This window comes from Capricornis sumatraensis, chromosome 2 (assembly GCF_032405125.1).
Source record: "Capricornis sumatraensis isolate serow.1 chromosome 2, serow.2, whole genome shotgun sequence".
Classification (NCBI taxonomy): domain Eukaryota; kingdom Metazoa; phylum Chordata; class Mammalia; order Artiodactyla; family Bovidae; genus Capricornis; species Capricornis sumatraensis.
In genome coordinates this window covers 32,984,951-33,007,193 of record NC_091070.1, presented here as the reverse complement: position 1 = coordinate 33,007,193, position 22,243 = coordinate 32,984,951, and the positions used below count along the sequence as shown (strand labels likewise).

At 40.3% G+C, this 22,243-nt stretch overlaps 1 protein-coding gene across 1 annotated transcript in view; it reads right to left on the bottom strand.

Annotated features, from left to right (window-relative positions):
- Positions 1-22,243, bottom strand: part of SLC35F4 (solute carrier family 35 member F4) — a 275,685-nt gene that overhangs the window by 11,507 nt on the left and 241,935 nt on the right. The window contains exons 2-4 of the mRNA XM_068965896.1: positions 20,218-20,403; positions 15,045-15,342; positions 9,875-10,094 (exon numbers count right to left, since the gene is read on the bottom strand). Of these exons, the coding sequence (XP_068821997.1) occupies positions 9,875-10,094; positions 15,045-15,342; positions 20,218-20,403 (704 nt within the window). The remainder of the gene's footprint in view (positions 1-9,874; positions 10,095-15,044; positions 15,343-20,217; positions 20,404-22,243) is intronic.

The window sequence follows — 22,243 nt, the reverse complement described above, 5'->3', positions numbered from 1 at the left end:
GGATTTGCAGTCTTTGTTTGCGTAGTCTGATGTCAAAGAAATGAAAAGTTATGTTAGATATGGACAGTTTCTGATTTGTTTTTGTGTTTCATGAATGTTCGTGTGTTCACAGAAAGATTTCCCTCAAAATATTGAACCTGTAGGATAAAACATTTGAATTAATATTTGTTTTCTTTTTACCAAGCATCAGTTGTATTTTCTTGGTCAAATAAACAGGTGATATCTTCAAGACAGGGATAATAGAATATAATGTTAATCCTAAAGAACTTTAATGTGATATACTGCTTTATACTTTAAAATATTAAAATTATTCTATAATATACAATATCCAGGCTTAGGTAATTATGTATAATACAAAATTCTTGATTTAGGGAATTCTGAAAACAAACAGTCCCTACAAAAAATAGGGAAAAAAACCAAAAACACTGTCTGGAAAATGTTGAACAAGGAATACAGTTAGCCACAGGATATGACCCCAACTGGGAACTCTTCCTTTTCCGAGTCAGCCATTAGTAAACACATATGCACTATATTTCTGTTATAAGTTTTCTCAAGATAGAAATTGGACATGGACAAAAGTTACATAACTTTATAGCAATTCAGAATTATAACCATGATGAACCTCTTAAAGATCTCAATTATATTTAATATTCAAGCACTTGTAAAATTATTAGCTCAGACCATTTAAACTGACATATCAATTACACTAGCATCTCTCTGAATTGTGTTCATGGAGAGAAGCATTTTTCACTTCAGGGGACCAGACAACATTGTTAGTTAAGTTCCAAAAGCATGAAAATTTGATATTTGTGATGTTAGAAAAATTCTTCTCTATGATATGAACAGTTATTTATAGGTTAGTAGGTTACCTGGGGATAAAAGATAATTTACATTATTTTCCACATTTCTATTTATATTTCACAACTATCTGATAGAATAAGTTCTCTATGGCCATGTTTAAAAATGTTTTCATTATATTTCTTATCTACATAGTTGAAACTAAGGGAAAGGAACTCAGCTAACCTAGAAAATTCAGGGAAATTTTGGGTGGCAGGCTCATTTGGAGTGGTGGCTTGGATGATCTCAGAGTGGCTCTGTCTCCCACCATTGGTTAACTGCAAGAGTAAATATTCTTGAGATTGCTGGAAAACAGGTAACCTGAGTACAGGTCTGAGTCACATGCATTTTCAGAAGTAATCAATCATTAAGGCAGGATTAATTGTCTTCATGATGGTGTGATCACTCACCTAGAGTCAAACATCCTGGAATGTGAAGTCAAGTGGGCCTTAGAAAACATCACTATGAACAAAGCTAGTGGAGGTGATAGAATTCCAGTTGAGCTATTTCAAATCCTGAAAGATAATGCTGTGAAAGTGCTGCACTCAATATGCCAGCAAATTTGGAAAACTCAGCAGTGGCCACAGGACTGGAAAAGGTCAGTTTTCATTCCAATCCCAAAGAAAGGCAATGCCAAAGAATGCTCAAACTACTGCACAATTGCACTCATCTCACATGCTAGTAAAGTAATGCTCAAAATTCTCCAAGCCAGGCTTCAGCAATACGTGAACCATGAACTTCCAGATGTTCAAGCTGGTTTTAGAAAAGGCAGAGGAACCAGAGATCAAATTACCAACATCTGCTGGATCGTGGAAAAAGCAAAAGAGTTCCAGAAAAACATCTATTTCTGCTTTATTGACTATGCCAAAGCCTTTGACTGTGTGGATCACAATAAACTGTGGAAAATTCTGCAAGAGATGGGAATACCAGACCACCTGACCTGCCTCTTGAGAAACCTATATGCAGGTCAGGAAGCAACAGTTAGAACTGGACATGGAACAACAGACTGGTTCCAAATAGGAAAGGGAGTACGTCAAGGCTGTATATTGTCACCCTGCTTATTTAACTTATGCAGAGTACATCATGAGAAATGCTGGGCTGGAAGAAGCACAAGCTGGAATCAAGATTGCCAGGAGAAATATCAGTAACCTCAGATGTGCAGAAGACACCACCCTTATGGCAGAAAGTGAAGAGGAGCTAAAAAGCCTCTTGATGAAAGTGAAGGAGGACAGTGAAAAAGTTGGCTTAAAACTCAACATTCAGAAAACGAAGATCATGGCATCTGGTCCCATCACATGGGAAATAGATGGGGAAACAGTAGAAACAGTGTCAGACTTTATTTTGGGGGGCTCCAAAATCACTGCAGATGGTGATTTCAGCCATGAAATTAAAAGACACTTACTCCTTGGAAGGAAAGTTATGACCAACCTAGATAGCATATTCAAAAGCAGAGAAATTACTTTGCCAACAAAGGTCCGTCTAGTCAAGGCTACGGTTTTTCCTGTGGTCATGTATGGATGTGAGAGTTGGATTGTGAAGAAGGCTGAGCGCCGAAGAATTGAGGCTTTTGAACTGTGGTGTTGGAGAAGACTCTTGAGAGTCCCTTGGACTGCAAGGAGACCCAACCAGTCCATTCTGAAGGAGATCAACCCTGGGATTTCTTTGCAAGGAATGATGCTAAAGCTGAAACTCCAGTACTTTGGCCACCTCATGTGAAGAGTTGACTCATTGGAAAAGACTCTGATGCTGGGAGGGATTGGGGGCAGGAGGAGAAGGGGACAACAGAGGATGAGATGGCTGGATGGCATCACCGACTCAATGGACATGAGTCTGAGTGAACTCCGGGAGTTGGTGATGGACAGGGAGGCCTGGTGTGCTGCAGCTCATGGGGTCACAAAGAGTCGGACATGACTGAGCGACTGAACTGAACTGAATTGTCTTCTCAACAAAAAAACATAAAGTGATTCTTTTGGAGCTCAGAACATTGAAAATGTGCCAGCAGAAAGCCAGCAGTTTAAATACTGTGTCAGAAGTGCTCATATGTGACATCCACATGACGACAAACACACAAAAATGTTTCTGAGCATGTTAGTGTCCACAGGAGGGACTCTTCAACTGAAAATGCACCATCTCATGGTGCCACCTGCTTGGCTTCAGAAAAACATGGCTTTCCTCATGACCTATTCCAGTTCTAGCTCCATAACCGACCAGAGGTGTCTAAACAAGATGGACACCCACCACTACCATTACTTTAATCTGACTTCAGTGAAAATGTTAGTAACCAGAGTGACCATAAAGCTTCCAGTGCCTCATTTTTAACCTTCTGAACCCCTGGGTCCCCTCCCATCGTGGTGTGCCCACCTGGGGTGAGAACCCGGAGGGAGATAATTTATTTAGCCCATTACCCTTGCATGCTACTTGAGTGACATCACCACCTGACGCAGCTACCTTCCTCTACAGGCTCAGTCCCCTCTGAGATCTTAATCTGCATCAGCTCTCAGGGCCAGGCACAGAGGGACCTGGTTTGAGCCTGTTCTTAAAGCCCAAAGAGGGTGTTAACAGTACACATTTGGGGATTGCACAGATCTACATACTACCTGTGTCCCTGCCTGAAAGCTAGGTTTCTTTACCCTCTTGAAGAATTAGTTTGTACAGATAACAGCTAGAGAAATATCTGGCTTTTGCCTGTTTCTGTTTTCCTTTATCTTTATTTCCCCCCTCTTTTGGCTCAGGTCCTCAAAACCCACAAGAGTCCAGCTCTTCTCTGGATCTCCAACTTCATTACAGTCACTGTGTTTCCCACTGACAAATGACTTCCAGAACTATTATTTGCATAACAATATCAGTTCTTCTCAATTCAGGGTATTGACATGATCCTTTAACTGCTTCTCTTTCTAATTGTAACCCAAATGTATTTGCTTAATTTGTGATGTGGTTAACCCTGATTCTGGAGCTGGGTGTAGCATGGATTCACTCACACTGGAGCCTTGAGTCCTAAGCCTACATCAGGCTCTGAAATCGAGGGCCTCAAAGTTATACTGCTGGCCAGACTATACTGAGGTCAGGACTCATGGTCAGCAGTTGAAGGTGGATACACACCTTGGCCAATGAGACCAGCACTGATGATTATCCTTGTTTCCTGTGAGTGTATCTGGGTCGAGTCCATTTCAGGGAAACATGGCTACACAGAATCCTTAACTTTGCCCACATTTTATGTTTGCATGAGCGTGTGCTAAGTCGCTTCAGTCGTGTCCAACTCTTTGCCACCCTATTAACTGTAGCCTGCTAGGTTCCTTTGTCCATGAGGATTCTCTAGGCAGGAATACTGGAGTGGGTTGCCATGCCCTCCTCCAGACATGTTATGTTTAAGCTTCCATAAAGAAGAGCCATCTGTTTACTCAAAGCCAGTGAAATTGAACAAGAGTCAATGTGTGAGAAATAAAAGAGGTGGGCATTCTGCAGCAGTTCAGATATTATGTGTGTGTTCAGGGGTAGGGGGGTGAGGAGGTCCCTGGGGTTTACATCTCAAACTAGATTCCCACCTTCCATCCCCATGCCACACACACACACATACACGTGTCTCTCAGAGGGAGACCAGGATGGAAAAAAAGAAGGAAAGAGATCCCAGAAGGAAAGACTCAAGAGTGTGTGGAAGGTGGTGTTGTTCAGTAACTCAGTCGTGTCCAACTCTTTGCGACCCCCTGTCCTTCACCATCTCCCAGAGCTTGCTCAAATTCATGTCCATTGAGTTGGTGATGCCATCCAACCATCTCATCTTGTCATCCCCTTCTCCTTTCATCTTTCCCAGCCTCAAGGTTTTTCCCAATGCGCTGGCTTTTCACATCAAGTGGCCAAGGTATTAGAGCTTCAGCTTCAACATCAGTACTTATAATGAAGATTCAGTTGGTTTCCTTTAGAATTGACTGGTTTGATCTCCTCATGGTCCAAGGAACTCTCAAGAGTCTTCTCCAACACTACAGTTCAAAAGCATCAGTACTTTGGTGCTCAGCCTTCTTTATGGTCCAACTCTCACATCCACACGTGACTACTGGAAAAACCATAGCTTTGACTAGATGGACCTTTGTTGGCAAAGTAACATCTCTGCTTTTCAATACACTGTCTAGGTTTGTCAGAGCTTTTCTTCCAAGGAGCAAGTGTCTTTTAATTTCATGGCTGCAGTCACCGTCCACAGTGATGATGTGGAAGGTAGATGGGACCTATTGACTGTAACTTGTTGACAGTGTTTATGGATTCCTTATGGGTGTAAACTCAGAGAACCTTTCCAATTCAACTTACACTTCCCTGTATTCGTGAATTATTCTCCTGCCAAGAGGGGGATGAAAGGGGAAGAATCCCACTACCCATCCTCTGCTGTCTCCTCCAGGAAGCATGATGATTCTAGACAGAGGAGCCTGCACTGCACATGAATAAAGAGTTACTGTATAAATGTCAATCAAAGGCAAGATGGAAACAAAAGATTGCCTTGAATCTCATCTAAATACGTAATACTGGCATAAATCAGTAGAAGCTCAGAGCCCTGATTTAGAGTGCCCTGGAGCCCAGTTAGAATTCAGAGAAAAGCAGTTTAAGCAATGAACGATTCCATTCAACTGACATACCCTGGTTGGTTCTTGGCAGATGGCGGCAAGTCTCCAAAAGAGCCAAAGTGTGGGGAGCTAAACACAGAGGGACCCAGTTGTACCTAGAAAATAGGTGCATGCCAAGCTAAAGGGACACAAATTCATTTCCTAAATCTGCTATAAAAGTGGAGGTCCATTGAACCATTCATTGCCACCAATTTCCTTCATACTTTCAAGCAAATTTTAAAAGGAAAGAAAATTTTCAATTAATAATAGAAAAATAAGGGAGCAACAATATCTGAAAGAAAGTGTGTTAATTTTCTAGTCTGACTTTTACTTTTCATTAGAGTGAAATGGACACTCATCGCAGAAGAAAACCTGAAGCAGTGCCTCAATTTTTTTTGTTGTTCGTTAGGAAAACTTTTTTTATTAAGGTGATTTTTCTGGTTCTGATGAATTTAAGAATGCTAGCTAAATAAAACAGAATCTTGGAGATGGTTAAAACATCCATCTTCAATCCTGCAAGAGCTGGATTCTCAGTAACACTTTTGCAATTAGAAAAGGTCTTTTAAAGAAGTTTGCTAATTTCCACAGGATAATCATACATCATCTGTAAGCAGCTACTTATGAAAGGTTTTTTTTTTTTAACACACCAAAGCTTATTAGCCAGTTGGTTGAAAGGATTTCATAATAGAAAACTAAATGTATGAATGATTACCTTTTCATCTGTAATTCAATCAACATTCCAAGGAAACTAAATATTAACAAGTTAAGGCTTCCCTGGTGGCTCAGATGGTAAAGAAGCTGCCTGCAATGCAGGAGACCCAGATTTGATCCCTGGGTCAGGAAGATACCCTGGAGAAGGAAATGGCAACCCACTCCATTATTCTTGCCTGGAGAATTCCATGAACAGAGGAGCCTGGCGGGCTACAGTCCATGGGGTCACAAAAAGTCAGACACAACTGAGTGACTAACACTAAGGCCACATGTTTCACCTTAAGGGTGATGATTATTGGGTCATGCAAATGAGAATTATAACCCCCAAACTATCTTTTTCTGAACTACTGCAGACTTAGAATGAGTCAGAAATATGTTTTGATGACTGAAAGCAATCCTTTAACTGTTTTTAAAAAGAGTAGTCCAAGTGGGGTGGCATGTACAGGCAGTGTCTTATTTATGGATATAGGCAATAAGAGCTGCGTTTATATTGTCTGTATTCTATTTGCCTTCCTCTGATTTCTCAAATGACCTAATTATACATGTTCTCAATATGTCTTATTAGGAAAAGAATTGTTGATATGGTCAAAGGCAAAATGCTGAGTATGTTTTGGTGTTTCTTATATTCCATGGCCTGATTATGGGCATTATTAAAATTACATCTTGACATTCTTCTAGAATATGGCATTAAAAACTTCCTAACACTTTCACAGTCAGAAGTGAAGTGCCTCCTATCATTTTAAAAGAAAAATTCCTGACTTCTCCAGCATGACTGACATTAATACTCACCATTTTATCACCTATGATGTCTTAATTTATGTAATGTACTTATTAACAACTACTTATTGGCTACTTAATTTTTCTATCAGGTCTTCTCATTACTAACAGATACTGTATTAGTTTTTTGAGGCTGCTATAACAAATGGCCACAAACTTGGTGACTGAAAATAGCAAATATCTATTCTGTCATAGTTGTGGAGGCCCGAAGTTCAAAATCAGGCGGGACCATGCTCCCCACAGCAGTTCTGGGAGAGAATACATTCCTGCCTCTTCCAGTTTCTGGGTGCTGCCCCAGCTTTCCTAGGCTTGTGACCACATCACTCTAGTCTCTGTCTCTGTGGGTACATCGCTCCTCCTCTTCTGCGTGTCTTTCCTGTGTGTGTCTCTTCTAAGGATACTTGTAACTGGATTTAGCAGATACCTTGTTACTGGACGGGCTTCCCTGATGGCTCAGAGGGTAAAGCGTCTGCCTGCAATGCAGGAGACCTGGGTTCAATCCGGGGGTCAGGAAGATCCCCTGGAGAAGGAAATGGCAACCCACTCCAGTATTCTTGCCTGGAGAATCCCATGGACAGAGGAGCCTGGTGGGCTACAGTCCACAGGGTCGCAAAGAGTCGGACACGACTGAGCAACTTCACTTTCACTTTCACTTTGTTACTGGATTTAGCAGACACCTAGATCAACTAGGATGATCTCCTGTTTGTAAAAATCCTTAAGTTAATTATGTTTGCAAAGACTATTTTTTCAAGTAAGGTCACATTAGTAGGTTCTGGAGATTAGGATGTGGACACCTTATGGGGGCCCACCATTTCACCCACCACAGACACCAATTTTAAAATATTAAGTTGGCCAAAAAGTTCATGTTTTTCTGTAACATGTTATGGAAAAACTCTAATGAACTTTTTTGCTAGCCCAATAGCATGCTTTGTAACTTCTAGGTAGATTTCCTAAATCTGCCATTTAAATATAAGTTACACAGCTGAGTTTTTTCTTCTAAAAGACCTCAAATAAATGTTGTCTTTTTTATACGACCTCTTACATAAGATTCATTCATTCATTCTAATACAACTGATTTCCTTACTGGTAAATCTAATAGCATCATATTGCCTTTTAATACTGTTCATGGGGTCCTCACAGCAAGAATACTGGAGTGGGATGAGATGGTTGGATGGCATCACTGATACAATAAGGCATGAACTTGAGTGAACTCTAGGAGATGGTGAGGGACAAGAAGGCCTGGCATGCTGCCATTCATGGGGTTGCAAAAACGAGGACATGACTTAGCGACTGAACAACAGCAAATTTAACAGTGGGTGTATTATTTCCTTTTGGTAGTCACATTACACTGGAAAACCAGAAAGCCCCTAAATCTCCTTTCTTTCCCTCTTGTCTGAAAAGATTTCCAAATTCTCAGGGGTGATTCTCATGGTGATAGATAGAAATGAGAAAGATCTTGTAAGTCTGAGTTCATTTACTATATCCCTAAATACGTACAGTCCCTACTTTGTCCCTTGTATTGTTCTAGGTGTTAGAGACAGAGACAGAGCCAGTTTCATGGGTATATGACCTGTACAGATGCACTGGGCCCCATAATGTTGCCATCTTGTAATTATTCACAATTTTTTTCAGCAAGGGGCTCTGCATTTTCACTTTTCACTGGGCCCCACAGATTATGTCAACCCCCGCTGAATGGATCAGTGGGCAGTGTGAAGAAGGTTCTTGTTCTCAAGGACTCGTTGGGGTTCCTGACACTAGACAGCCAGTGCTTCATGAGTAATGCCACTATGCTAAGCCTCTTGGGTGTGATGTCTGAGATTAGCTAGTGGAGAATGGGTGTGAGGCTGTATCTGGTATAGCTGCGTGGCATCATGGGCTGATTGAGAATTGTTCATCTTGTTTTCTGCTGTAGCTTTCCACTTCTTGTCTGTGTCAAGTTTCAGTTCTGAATTTCTGAGCAGCATCTCCAAAGATATAACCAGAATTAGCTAACTGGCTATTAAGAAAATGTTTTCAGGATGACGGCCATCAAAAACTCTCTCATATAGATGTGAATTTCAGCCTTTAGTGAGGCAAGGACCCTGGAATCATTGCAACAGGGCAATAGTTTGCAATAGCAAAAAAATGTTTCAACCCAGTCTTGGACATCTCTTTTGAAGAACAGCAATTGTGTGATGTTTATTTTCTGGAAAAACACTCTTTGTTTGGATCTCCTTTTAAAGAATTATTTACTCAATATTTTCATCATAGTGACATGCCAGATTATATGAATGAGATCTGGCTTCTTACGTCTGCATAGCTCTCAATCAATGTAACAAAGGTCAAACATATAAAAACTTTTTATTTTTAAATCCAGAATATCTCTGAAAGGGATAAACTCAGAACTGAAGCAGTTGGTGGAAGTTTAATGCTATCCATTTAAGGATATGTATCCCAAAGTACAAGTTGTTTTTAGTTCCATTTCTAGATTAGTCATACTAGATATATAGCCACTTTTAACAGCATTGTGCCATTACTGGTGACTTTAATTACTGTTTGGTAATCTTACTACTTACACCAATATTAATTAAATTCATGGGGGGGCTGCAAAAAACATGAGTTGTCCAAACATGTTGACTGGGAAAAAAAACCACACACACCAAATCATAATCTTTACTGTGGCTAATTTTCTCAGACCCTTCTTCCCCAAGTACAATAGGAGTCGATCATACCATTAATTCTAAAAAAAGAACTTATTTTCCCTGAGTGCCTCCTGTTGACATCAGCTGACTGCCCAATGGAAACAATCTTTTATCCTCTCTTGACATTGTAACTGCCTGGGTGTTCTAGTGCATCTTCAAATTTCAGTCTGTACTCAGAACCAAATAAGTTTTGAGAAAACTCCACAAAACAAAGCAGCTCTCCCAACATCAAGGATTTATGATTAAATGCAGCCTCACGCATCGAATCAAGCGTGCTATTACCCTCACTCCCATGAACCTGTCTTTCAGCACGATCCATGACAGCAAGAAGACAAAGGCTTTGTTACAACAGAACAGAGCAGAGACATCCGTGGCTGTCAGCTTCTTTAAAGCCAGTAAATACAGGTAATTAGTCAAAGTCCACAGAATAGAAAAGGGAGCAGTTCTTTTAAGAAAGAGCTTCAACGTCAGACCGTCTTCACCAAAAATTCGACTGCATTCCCTAAGGAAGAAAGAGAGGTTAATAGGTATTGATGTTAACACATCTTGTGTGGACTAGCTCTTGACAGCCATTTTTAGGCAAGAGTACAAACCCTCCAGACCCATTATTCATGTGTGGAACCTACTGAACCCAGGGCTGAACCTTCAGGCCATGAGTGGAAAGGGTTGCATGGAGGAGTTCCCATCTCCCCAAGCACAGGCCTTTCCTACCCATTCTGGGAGATTCTGCTTTTGCTGAATATTCTTAGAGAAACCTGGAGAAATCAAGAAATGAGTGGTTGCTGGAATTTCTAGCTATTTGAAGATACAGAAGATGCTTTCCCAATGGACAAATGCAACAGCATCAAGACAGTTGCTACAGACTGAATAGGCTACAGACAACATGCAACCTCACATAGCATGTGAAGGCAGGCGCAGCGTGGTATTTCATTATTCCTAAAACATGCCTCTTTCTAACACATCTGCCCACTGAACTAATTTCTTTTACACCTTCCCTGGTAGCTTAGCTGGTGAGGAATACGCCTGCAATCCAGGAGACCCCAGTTCAATCCCTGGGTCGGGAAGATCCCCTAGAGAAGGGGTAGGCTACCCACTCCAGTATTCTTGGGCTTCCCTGGTGGCTCAGATGGTAAAGAATCCACCTGCAATGCAGAAGATCTGGGATTGATCACTGGGTTGGGAAAATCCCCTGGAAAAGGGCATGGCAACCCACTCCAGTATTCTTGCCTGGAGAATCCCCATGAACCGAGGAGCTTGGTGGGCTACAGTACATGGGGTCACAAAGAGTCAGACACAAACTGAGCCACTAAGCACAGCATAGCATTTTTAAGGCAGAAAAAAATGAAGGAAGTTTCTGTGACAACCCCCAAATCATAAAATAAATAAAATTCAAGTTGCATTTACATACAAACTTTGACCATTCTGGAGGAGTTGTCTGAATATATTGCTTAAAAATAGTCCTTTCAGTTAAATCTTTGATTTGCATGGTTTCTGACTAAATTAATTATTTCATCCAGAGGGTTGTTTTAATCAAAATGTTGAGGCTAGCAATATATACAGGCGATATTTAAAGTGATAGAATAACAATGCCTTTTTGATTATGGACTGAAAACAGGCTGGGAAAATTCAGCTTCCTTTTTTTTTATCAGTCAGTTGTTCATGAACATTCAAGCTTTCGTTAGGCAACCATCTTGTGTCAGGCATTGTTTTTTTCAAGAGTAGTATAAATATCCTGTTTAAAGCAACAAGTTGCACATTTATGTTTATAAATCTATTTATATGGCTCTAGATAGCTCTAGTTTCTGGTTTCTCTTCTAGCTCTTTCTGAAGAGAGATAATTGTGTCTCAAAGTATTACTTTGCCTCAAAGCAATCTCCAGGCAATGTTTGCCTCCCCTGTATGAAGTGATTCAGCCCACAGGAGGACTGCATGTAGGGAGGGCATGACCAAGTGGTGAGGCTTCAGGCTCAGGGGGATGAGCTTCAATATCAAGTCCCACAGTAAATGTTGCTTCCAAGCAGCTGAGAACACAGGGAATTGTAGGCCAGTGACTCTTGGAAGGTTACAAATCCATTTTGAACACATGGACATGCACGCTGTGGTTTTACTTTCATGTGGGAGACAACCAAAATGGAAGGGTTTCATAAAATCAAAATGGGATTTCCCAAAGCTAAATTTTAACTTGAAGGAGACAAAACTTCAGTGAAGGGACTAAATAAGCCAGAGGCAAAACCTTTTGCAAAGTAAACAGAAATTACACATGCTCACACACACAGGAAAATGGATGGCATCTCTGCTTTGTTTGGCTTTATTGAGGTGTAATTGATTTACAATATTATAAAATGGATGGCCTTTCTAAAGCCCTACTGTTGAGATACTCAGAATGAGAGGCACACACAGAGCAAGCAACAGTTTTTACAGAGCATCTAGGCACATGCTTTGTATTCTGTCCTTACAGAGAGATTTGGTCCTTGAGGAAATCTGCCAGGGAGAGCTGGAGTGGGGAGTCATGGGTTTATTTATCCTGACATCTGTAACTTCTAAACATCCTTTAAAATACATATTTATTAAGAAGCACAACAAATCTATTTATGATTAAAGACTTTCTTTTCCTATCACCAGCCCTAGCCAGTGATGGTTCTTCTTACCAAGAGCTCCACCATCATGCTGGGTAGAATGTGCTCAAAGACTTTGGATTCAGGAAAGGAAACACCCTGCCCCGTGGGGAAGCCAGCAGAGGCAGGTGGGCTGGGGAGAGTGCCCCCAGTTTAGCACTGCTGCCTGGCAGAGGCTCTTGGCCTGGCTTATCCTGTCCCCCAAGAACTGGCTTCCTCCTTGTTACCCTTTCTTCCCCTTTCCTCTCAGCGCCAACCTTCCCCCCACTTGTCACTGCTATTACAAGAATTAAAATTGGTCTCCATTCAAACACCAGCTCACCTGCATAAAACCTCTTGTTGTTTAAGCATTAAGTGCTAGGAAATGTGAAATTTTCTTTTAAAAAGATGGATTTCTGTGGAGAAACAGATAACAACAGCCTGTCTCTCCCTGGGATGATGAGATCAGAATTTCTAGACAAGAAGCATTGACAGGAGGCAAAATTTGGAAAGAAGCTTAGAAGTTGGGGGTACTGACAATGTAATCATGTTCATCACTCTTCTAGCAGCCACTAGTTACAGAACAATTTCTGTATGTTGGATGGCATCTTAAGCTCATTTCCTAGCTTCCTGACATACGGCAGGTGTATCTTTGGCTCCAGTTTCAGGCTTTCTAGAGATTTTTTTTTCTTTAAGAAATGACCCTTTGATATTCTTTTGATATACCATCAAAACTGGTATATAATTTTTTTCTTAAATTTCAAATTCACCTGAGGCAATTGAATTCTCTTAACTGTATATAAATGGCATGATTGAATGGCATGATCAAAAACTACTTCCAAATGAACAATCCTTACCATCCAATTTTGATACTTTGTTGAAAATTCTTTTGATGTTAGTGATACAGAAAAAACTCAAAATGCTTTCATACCACTCAAGAGAAAAGGAGAAAATAGAGGGTTTGATGCTATGGGATACATCCAGTTTCCAGTCTTAGACACTAACTATTCTCCCCTTGTTCTGCCGTGAGAGCTTCATGGGGTGACTTCTTGGCAGATGGTGTTAATGAGTCCACAGGGAATAAAGATCAAGGATCTCAGAATTTTCTGGCAGTATTTACCTTTCATATGGAGGGGGCCACTGGAGAATATTCCCTTCAAAGACAATGTTTTCTGCTTGAAAATAAAAGCTCTTTGATTCAGTTTCAGAAATGGTCAACTTCACGCCAGGACTAACAGGTGGAGGTGTCCCGTCAAGTCACAGATTTCACTAAATTCAGAGTTTGTTCAGTGTGAGAGAAACTCATTCTCCAAACAACACTTCTATCAGCAGGAGCCTCTTGTTGTAAATGTGTTCTCTTAAGTAAAACTAACCTGGCTTGCTTTGAGGTATTCTGAGGCATTCCTTCCCATACTAACTTTTGCTGTTTTTAATCAGCATATGTGTCTAAACCATAGGAATCTTTGAGTAGAAAACATACACTATAAGTAAATGGAGGTATCTGCAATCAGGGAGAACTTTATTCTGATAATTATGTCCCCTGCAATCATGTATTAAGTACTGTTATCTAAAAAGATCTTATGCCCCAGGATCATGTCTGTTTTGATGGGAAGAAATTAGTCTTAGCAATCCTTAACAGATATAAAGCTTTTTTCTTTCCTCCAAACCAGAAAACACTTCTTTTTGAACTGGTTTTTGTTGCTTTAATGATAGCAGAATGTTCATAGACACACAGAGAAAGTCAGCTCACAGTGTGACTTCAGTATTCCCGGGCAATTCCAAGCTGGTGATAGAAACTGGAAGTTGAAGATAAAGCCTTTAGAATGTCTTACGTTTTTAAGGACAGTCTTACCATGCACCAATGATCATCTTTTTGTCATAAGGTAAAAGGGCAAGGTAGAAAGGTAATTTGGGCTCCTGCAAGACAAATTTATTGCCATTCTGCTGAGGAGGAATAAGCAAAAAGCTGTCACTCTCCCATTGCCATCTGCTGAGGTCAAGACCACTGTTTACTCTTGGTGAGCAGAAACACTGTCCTAGAAGTTGTTCCTTGATTCTGGGTTTTCTTTTCAAGAAGCTGTCTGTTAGCAAAGGACCTTTAAGCCAAATGCTACTTTTGCCTTTCCTCAGTGCTGTGCAGGACTGGATGATATGACTCAGCCAACTTTCCAATCTCTCCAAGATGGAGCTGCATAAGCCAGGTCTAACTCAGAGCATCCAACAGAACCATGGCACTGTCAAGTTCATGGCCAGCAAACCAACAGACAAGGCTCTCTGTTCCTAGCCAGCAAAGAACAGCTTCTTTTAAACCATCCCAAGGCCAGACTTCCATTTGCATGAGACCAAGTCATTTTATCTGCTATAACACCACTTGTCCAGAATACTGAGCAAGTGTTTTTGTAAGAATCTTATTAATACAGCTTTTTTTTTTTCTTTCTGGGCTCGAGACCCTGGGTTGTTCTTTGAAAACATGATGAGAGAGAGATTGAACTGGATTAAAATCTGGGTTCCATTATTTACAAATGTGTGACCTTGGACAAGTCACTGAATCTCCCCAAAACTGTTATTCTTGTGCTAAAATAGGGATAATTAATACCACCTTAAAAGGTGGCTGTTACTACCAATGATTATTAGGTAAGATCTGCAAAAGCACTAGCACAGTGCCTGGAATGTTGTAGACAATAATTTTGGAGGGAGGAGGAAGCTGATTCTGTTTCTTCATGTTCGTATGTTCATTACTGACCTTAGATCCTGCCTCTCCACACTCCTCAACTCATCTTTCAAAGAGACGAAATCATGCATATTTGCATGAAATTATTTCAAACCATCTCCTATTGGCCACTTAACATGAAACCTACCTGAATTTTTTCATTGGAGATTGTTTTTCTTGAGCAGTGGCCAGATGACCAGAATAATAGACTGGGAAAAACATAATGTTCCAGTTTGTTGAAAACCAAGTCATGAAAAATGGACAGTAGAAGTTCTTATAAGTAATTTTTACAATCTGTGTGGTTCCAACCCAAGATGATGACACTGACAAGATGATCAAAAGTCCCCAGACAGCCTTCAGAACCATGGATGTGCAGGATAGGCAGCGAGCCTTGATTCTGTTTTCTTGGCCGCTGTTCTCAGGATGAGTCTGTGCTCCATCATCCCCTGCAAACAGGAAAGGAATACAAATGTGTGGAAATCAAGTTATAAAACAGAAATCAAAGAGACAGACAGAATCACCAGTGTTTTGTTTTCCCTACTATCATTTGAAGAGACAAATAACACTGGCTCATTTTCTGTCTCGAATCTCTGCTCTATAAGGTATACTGTGCATCTGGGACCCTTATCCCGGCCATGATGATGCTGATGAACTTGGTGGATGCTCTCTGTTCTCAGGGGAACCCTACCCACCTCCTTGTGAGAGCATTTCAGCTTCAAAGGCTTTGGCCTTGGCCGCATGATGTGTCTAAACAAGCGTGAACAGATGGTATGTTCACCATCTGTGGTATGGTGTGCCACCTCTCAGCAGAAGCTTTAAGCGGCTTTACATGGCCCCATTACCTCTCTGGCTCTTCCTTTCTGCCACTAGAATGGAAAGTCTCAAATAGAAGCTGGTCTATGTGACCAGCTATGGAGAATGAGCAGGACCTATTCAGAACCCTGTATTCACCAACATAAAAAGTGAATGAGAAATAAATATTTATTGTTATTTCCCACTGAGTTTTTTTTTTAACTGCAGCAAAGATTACTAATAAATTGAAAAGGACGTGCCCCCAAACAGAGCAAGTCTGAATTGCACAAAGTCACCTCCTACCTCAGAACAAATTACTATTTAATATATTTCTGGGAGCACAGTGAGTTCTGCTTTATATTTTTACATTTACTAAGAAAATTTAGTAACTTTTTTTTTTTTCACATTGAAATAGCTGAAGTTCTCCAAAAGTGACAGTCATAAAGGTCGTCTCCCTAAGAGTGAAAACAAGTTCAACACAATGAATTTATATACCTATCAGGATGTTAAATGAGAGCAGTGGTCATCCTGAGTCCCCAGATGGTAGAATCCGGGGAAAGGTAGACAGAATTGTAAGATTCCATGGTGTTTCCAGGGACCTCCTGTAAGCATAAGGTTTATCCTGGGCTTACGCAAGTGGTACAGCCCACAGACTGTGAGTGATAGTGGATGGATTTCTCACATTCCTCTTCAGAACCTGCCGGCTCCCTGCTGAATGTCTCCACTGCTTAATGACCCAGGTGTGACTGCTCCGCTGTGCAAAGGCTTTCATCCAACTATTTATTTGGGGAAAGCAGATAGCAAGCCTTGAAAGCGAATTTTTCATTGGAGAGTATAAATCAAGCAGGATGAACAGGCAATTACTACATGACTTCCAAGTCTTATAAACAGAATTCTCAGAGCCTAGTCTCCGGAAGATGAAAACTGGTGTTCTTTTATTTATTTATTCAACAAAGTCCTGTGGAGACTACCAGGAGCTATTTAAATAGGTCCCAGGGGTTCAAAAATGGAAGACTCGAGCTCATAATCTAGAGGAAGGCCAGGAAACACATCTGAAACAGTGGGGGAAGGGCCGAGTATGGCGATACAAGGCCGCACGGAGGCAGACAAGAAGCACTTGTTAAGATGAGGTGTGCAGTGACCAGGAGAAACTTCCGTGACGCGGTGACATTGAGATGAGACTGAAAGTACACTCACCAGCATCCTTGGCTGTGTACAGACTAACTACCTGATACCAGTCTTCAAATTCGCTATGTCCATGTGGTTTATACAGAGAGTAGAGGGGAAAAAATGAAAATGAATAAGAGGGCAGAACAAGAGCTCTTGTGTTGGAAGGCTGGGAAGGAGAACACAAGCCTACCCAATTAAGTGGGTATTACCAGTCCCGTTTTACAGATGCAAAAACTGAGACTTGTATTAAAGGTTGTTCAAGGCTGAGCCCAAGTCAGTATGACTCCCGGGTCTAAACTTTTTATTCTGAATATTCATTTTGTCTAGGTTTCAGGCTTGAGCTCCCCATTTAAGCACTGGAAGCTTCAGAAATGGTTTAAGAGAAAAGTTTCCTGGCAGGAATGGCAGCCTTGCATGAGGTTTAATAGAAGAGAAAGGTATACTACACTTTAGATCACACTACTCTAAGGGACTAGTTCATAAAGAAGGACTGATTCTACAAAGATTATTTGTATCCCTTTGACATCTGCCTTTACTGTCACCTTTGAAGATGACATCTGTACCACTGTCAGAGCATATAGAGTACTTTTGATGACACCAATAGTCACCTAAATCTTCCCATAGTATTGGCTCATTCTTCTGCGAACTAGATTGAATTGTTGACAATTCTTTAATTTTACTATCTGTAGATACCATAGAAAGATTGACTCTCCAGGGTTCTTTTATTTTTCTGATCATTTAAATGTGATTTTCTACAGTCCTGCTTAGATTTATTGTTTTGTATACATCATTAAAATTGATTTACCAGTAATTCCATCTGTCTCTATGAACCTTGATTAGAGTCACACAGATTGATGGTAGAGGCCACTGGAATTTGGAAGCATGAGTGAAAGTCCTAGCCCCGCCACCAGAAGGCCCTGAGTATATATTTAATTCTGGTCTTAGCGTCTCTGTCAAACACCAATAATACTTAGCTCATGGGATTCATTTTGAGGTTAAGTACCATAACATTCATGAGAGCATGGCGAGCTGCTCTTTAGATTCTTCTTTTCTTTTTCTTTTTGGTGTCTAGGAATATCCCCAAGTGTCTTCCGAATTGTTGCAGAAAGAGTAAATTATGCCACATGTGGTCTTCAATGGTACAGTCTTTGAGATTTGTAATTAGTATATGATAGAAAGGGCAAATTTATTAACCATATTTAATTAACTGCAACACTCTGTTCTGCAGATAACGGGGATAATAAGAATATGACTGCAACTGATTAAAGCCAATTAAAACTTTCTGAAGATTTACAATGTCATTTTCTTCACTTTTTACAAAAGAGTTTTGGCCTTTGGGTCCATAGTTGCTGAGATTCCATTTTAAAATATTGTCATTTGGGGGAAAAAAAAATCTTTTCTCATAAAACCTCTAATCAAATAAGTAGGATCCTAGAAGAGGCTTTCACACCTCCTCTATGCCTTCATTTACCTGGGTCCCCTGAATTATTTCTCTTCTGCTTATTTTTTAAAGCTAGTGTTCTCAAAGTTATGAGGTTTTTGTTTTTCGATTTGTTTCCACTCCCCACTTGTTTTGGATAGAGTTATTTTGTTGTTTTCACTGGTGTCACTATTGACTTTAAGGATGCAAGAGATTTTAATATATTGTTGGCCAAGCTGAAGGAATAAATGGAGAAGGGGAGATTGAAAATGTAAGTGGAAGAGATGGAGAGGAGGTAATCATGGATGTAGGAGGAGTCAGCATCGGAATGGTAGCAAACGCAGAAGTCAAAAGTGGTCCCTGCAATGATGACAGTGAAAGTCTCTCAGTCAAGTCTGACTTTTTGCGACCCTGTGGACTGTAGCCTGACGGCTCCCTCTGTCCATGTAATTCTCCAGGCAACGATACTGGAGTGGATAGCCGTTCCCTTCTCCAGGGGATCTTCCCAACCTAGGAATTGAACCCAGGTTTCCCGCATTGCAGGTGGATTCTTTACCATCTGAGCCACCAGGGAAGCCCCTGCAATGGTGATAATTAGCAAATTAGCAAGCAAGAGAACAGAGACACTTTGAGGCAGGGAGGAAAGCATCTGTTAGCACACAATTGTTTGTCTTTTCAGGAAGGTAAAAGTGTGGTCATATGATGAGAGGAAGTGAATATGGACTTGAAGCTTGAGAATGTCTCTGGGGACGGTAGTATGATGTCCATCACCAAAATGTAACAGTATTGGGCCACGGCCTAGTGGACCCAGCTGCATTTATTTTTTTCATGTGACTTGTTTTATTGCGATGTTTGTTTTACCGCAAGAGTCTAGAAACAAACCCACAGTATCTCTGAGATCTGCCTGTATACTGTACTTAACTATCTTTGCTTCTTTCCCACCCATTCTTCCTCAAGTGCTACATTTTGGCTTGTGCCCCATGACTCTGTTGAAATTTCTCTTGCTAGATAATAATAAATAATCTGTTTCTGAAGTTCAATGGATACTTTGTCACTACTTACTTTAGATGAAATAACAACCTCCTATATCACTAACCTCTCCTTTTTATTTTATTTTGCCGAGTCCTGTTCCTCGTTCTCTTCTGATCATTTTAGAGTTTTCCAGAGTTCTGTCTCTCTATTTAGCTCTCTCTTCTGTCCTTCTTCATCCTTTAAGGATTTTATGCATACTGCATTGCAGGCAGATTCTTTACCATCTGAACCACTAGGGAAGTCCCATGCATGTTCCAGCTACGTTTTAAAATGATACATTCACTGGGAAACCCACAGATATAGTTAAGAGATTTATCTAGTGATTCCAGTAACCCAAGTAGTCCAGGGGTTGGTAAGTGATCAGGCAGATGTGAGGAGAGGTTAAAAGTCTTGATTTAATAGTAAATGCTGATCAGGGAGGCAACTGAAGTGTCCTGAAGGAGGTATAAAATCGGGAAAACTAGAAGGGCTCCAAGGACTGGCAGTCCTAATATAGATAAGAGCAGAGTCTGTGATTTTACTGGTGCTTTTATTCTTCTCAGAATGGGTACAGCTTGCTATTACTAAATCCCAGGACTGAGATAGAAGGTGCTGGCTTTTGCCATCTTGAAGATAAGAAAAATTGTTTCCTTATAAACTTAATTAGAAGTCATTGTTTAACCATGTGTTAAGCCCCCCAACTATAGGTTTTGGTATTATTTCTCTCCTACACTGTACACTGCCGACCATTAATGGATTGTATCTATATATTTCTCTTCTCCCTTCTCCTCCTACTTGATAAACTGCTCACATGTACTCCTAAGAGTCAGTGTCACATCTTTACATTCTGTGCCAATGGTGAGATCTTTCATTGCTGGCTAGAAGCTTACCACCTGTACTGTTATTTAAGAGGAGGTCACTCACATACCTGATCTGTTTTGCCTCTCAGCTCTGTGTCCACAAACTCCAGAGGATCCTCGACTCTGAAGTTCAAGAATAGGAGCAGAGGAATCTTCTGTGACAGAGAGAGGGGACAGTTGTCTGCTGATGCTACTGTGTGAAGTGGGGCAGTTGGCTCCAGGTTTACATCGAGTAACTGATGATCTGGAGGTACCTGGGAAAAAAGAGATCAGTTTGAAAATTTCCTGGAGGAAAAACATACTTTAAATGTTGTGGCAGTAAAATATATGGAACGTTCATTGAATTCGTTTCTAATTTTACAAAAGGGGCTTCTAAGGAAAATGCTATGTTGGTAAAGTCTGTTCCCTAAGATAAAGGGTCTTTTTAGACAAATCCATTAACTAAATGAACACTAGAAAATGGTGTTTGGGTTGATTTAGCTGTTCTGAATTAGAACTGTTCTTAAAGTGGAATAGTTTACCTCAGGGAAAGCAAAATGGTGTTATTTCTTCTCCCTTTTCTTCCTGAGGTTGACTGTTGAATTCCTAACTGGTAAAACTGCCAACTAGCTCTCCGATTAAATCTTCTATACACTTTTCCAACAGTTTGATCACTAACATCCAGCTTTGTTGTATCTCCTCTGTTCTGGCTAGATTTATTCAATATGTTGAATAAAAGTAGTGAGAGTGGAATGCTTTCAACTTTTTTCACTGTTGAGAATGATGTTAGCTGTAGGTTTGTCATATATGCCCTTTATTATGTTGAGATAAATTCACTCTATTCCCACTTTCTGGAGAGTTTTTAATGATGAATGGAAGTTGAATTTTGTCAGAAGAGTTTTCTGCATTTGATTTTTATTCTTCAGTTTGTTAATGTGTATCACATTGATTGCTTAGCAGATAATGAAAAGCCCTTGCATCTCTGGATTAATTCCATTTGATCATGGTATATTATCTTTTGATGTATCTTTGGATTTGGATTTGGTTTGCTAATATTTTGTTGAGGACTTTTGCATCTACATTTTTGCATCAATAATATTGGCCTGAAGTTTTCTTTTTTGTCTGGTTTTGGTATCAGGGTGATGGTGGCACCATAGAATGAGTTTGAAGGTGTTCTTGCCGCTGCAATTTTTTTTGAATAATTTAAGAAAGATAGGTATTAATTATTCTCTAAATGTTGGGTACAATTCACCTGTGAAAGCCATTTGGTCCTGGACTTTTGTTCACTGGGAGTTTTTTTCTTTTTCTTTTCTTTATTACTGATTCAATTTCATCACTGATAATTAGTCTGTTTGTATTTTGTATGTCTTCCTGGTTCAGACTTGGAAAATAGTACATATTAAGAATTTCTCTAGGCTGTTAATTTTATTTGCATATAGTTGCCCTTAAGAGTCTCTTATGATCCTTTGTATTTCCATGGTGCTGGATGTAACTTCTTTTTCATTTCTGAAATTACTGATTTGGACCTTCTGTTTTTCATGATGAGTCTGGCTAAAGTTTTTTTTTTTTTTAGCCACCTTTGAAGCCCCATGTCTTAATGCAGGGCTCTAGCGGAGAAGGCAATGGCAACCCACTCCAGTACTCTTGCCTGGAAAATTCCATGGACGGAGGAGCCTGGTAGGCTGCGGTCCATGAGGTCGCTAAGAGTCAGACACGACTGAGCGACTTCACTTTCTTTTTTCACTTTTATGCATTGGAGAAGGTAATGGCAACCCACTCCAGCGCTCTTACCTGGAGAATCCCAGGGACGGCAGAGCCTGGTGGCCTGCCGTCTACGGGTTCGCATAGAGTCGGACACGACTAAAGTGACTTAGCAACAGCAGCAGCTAACGTATTAGACCTTATCTGATGTACTTGTCCTTAATAACATTTTAAAATTAATTTTTATTGGCGTGTAGTTGCTTTACAATATTATATTTTCAAAGAAACTGCTCTTAGTTTTGTTGATCTATTTTTTCTATTTTGTTTACTTTTGTTCTGATCTTTTCATTTATTTCCTTCTACTAATGGGTTTGTTTGTTCTTTGCTTTCTAGCTCCATCTGGTCCAATGTGTC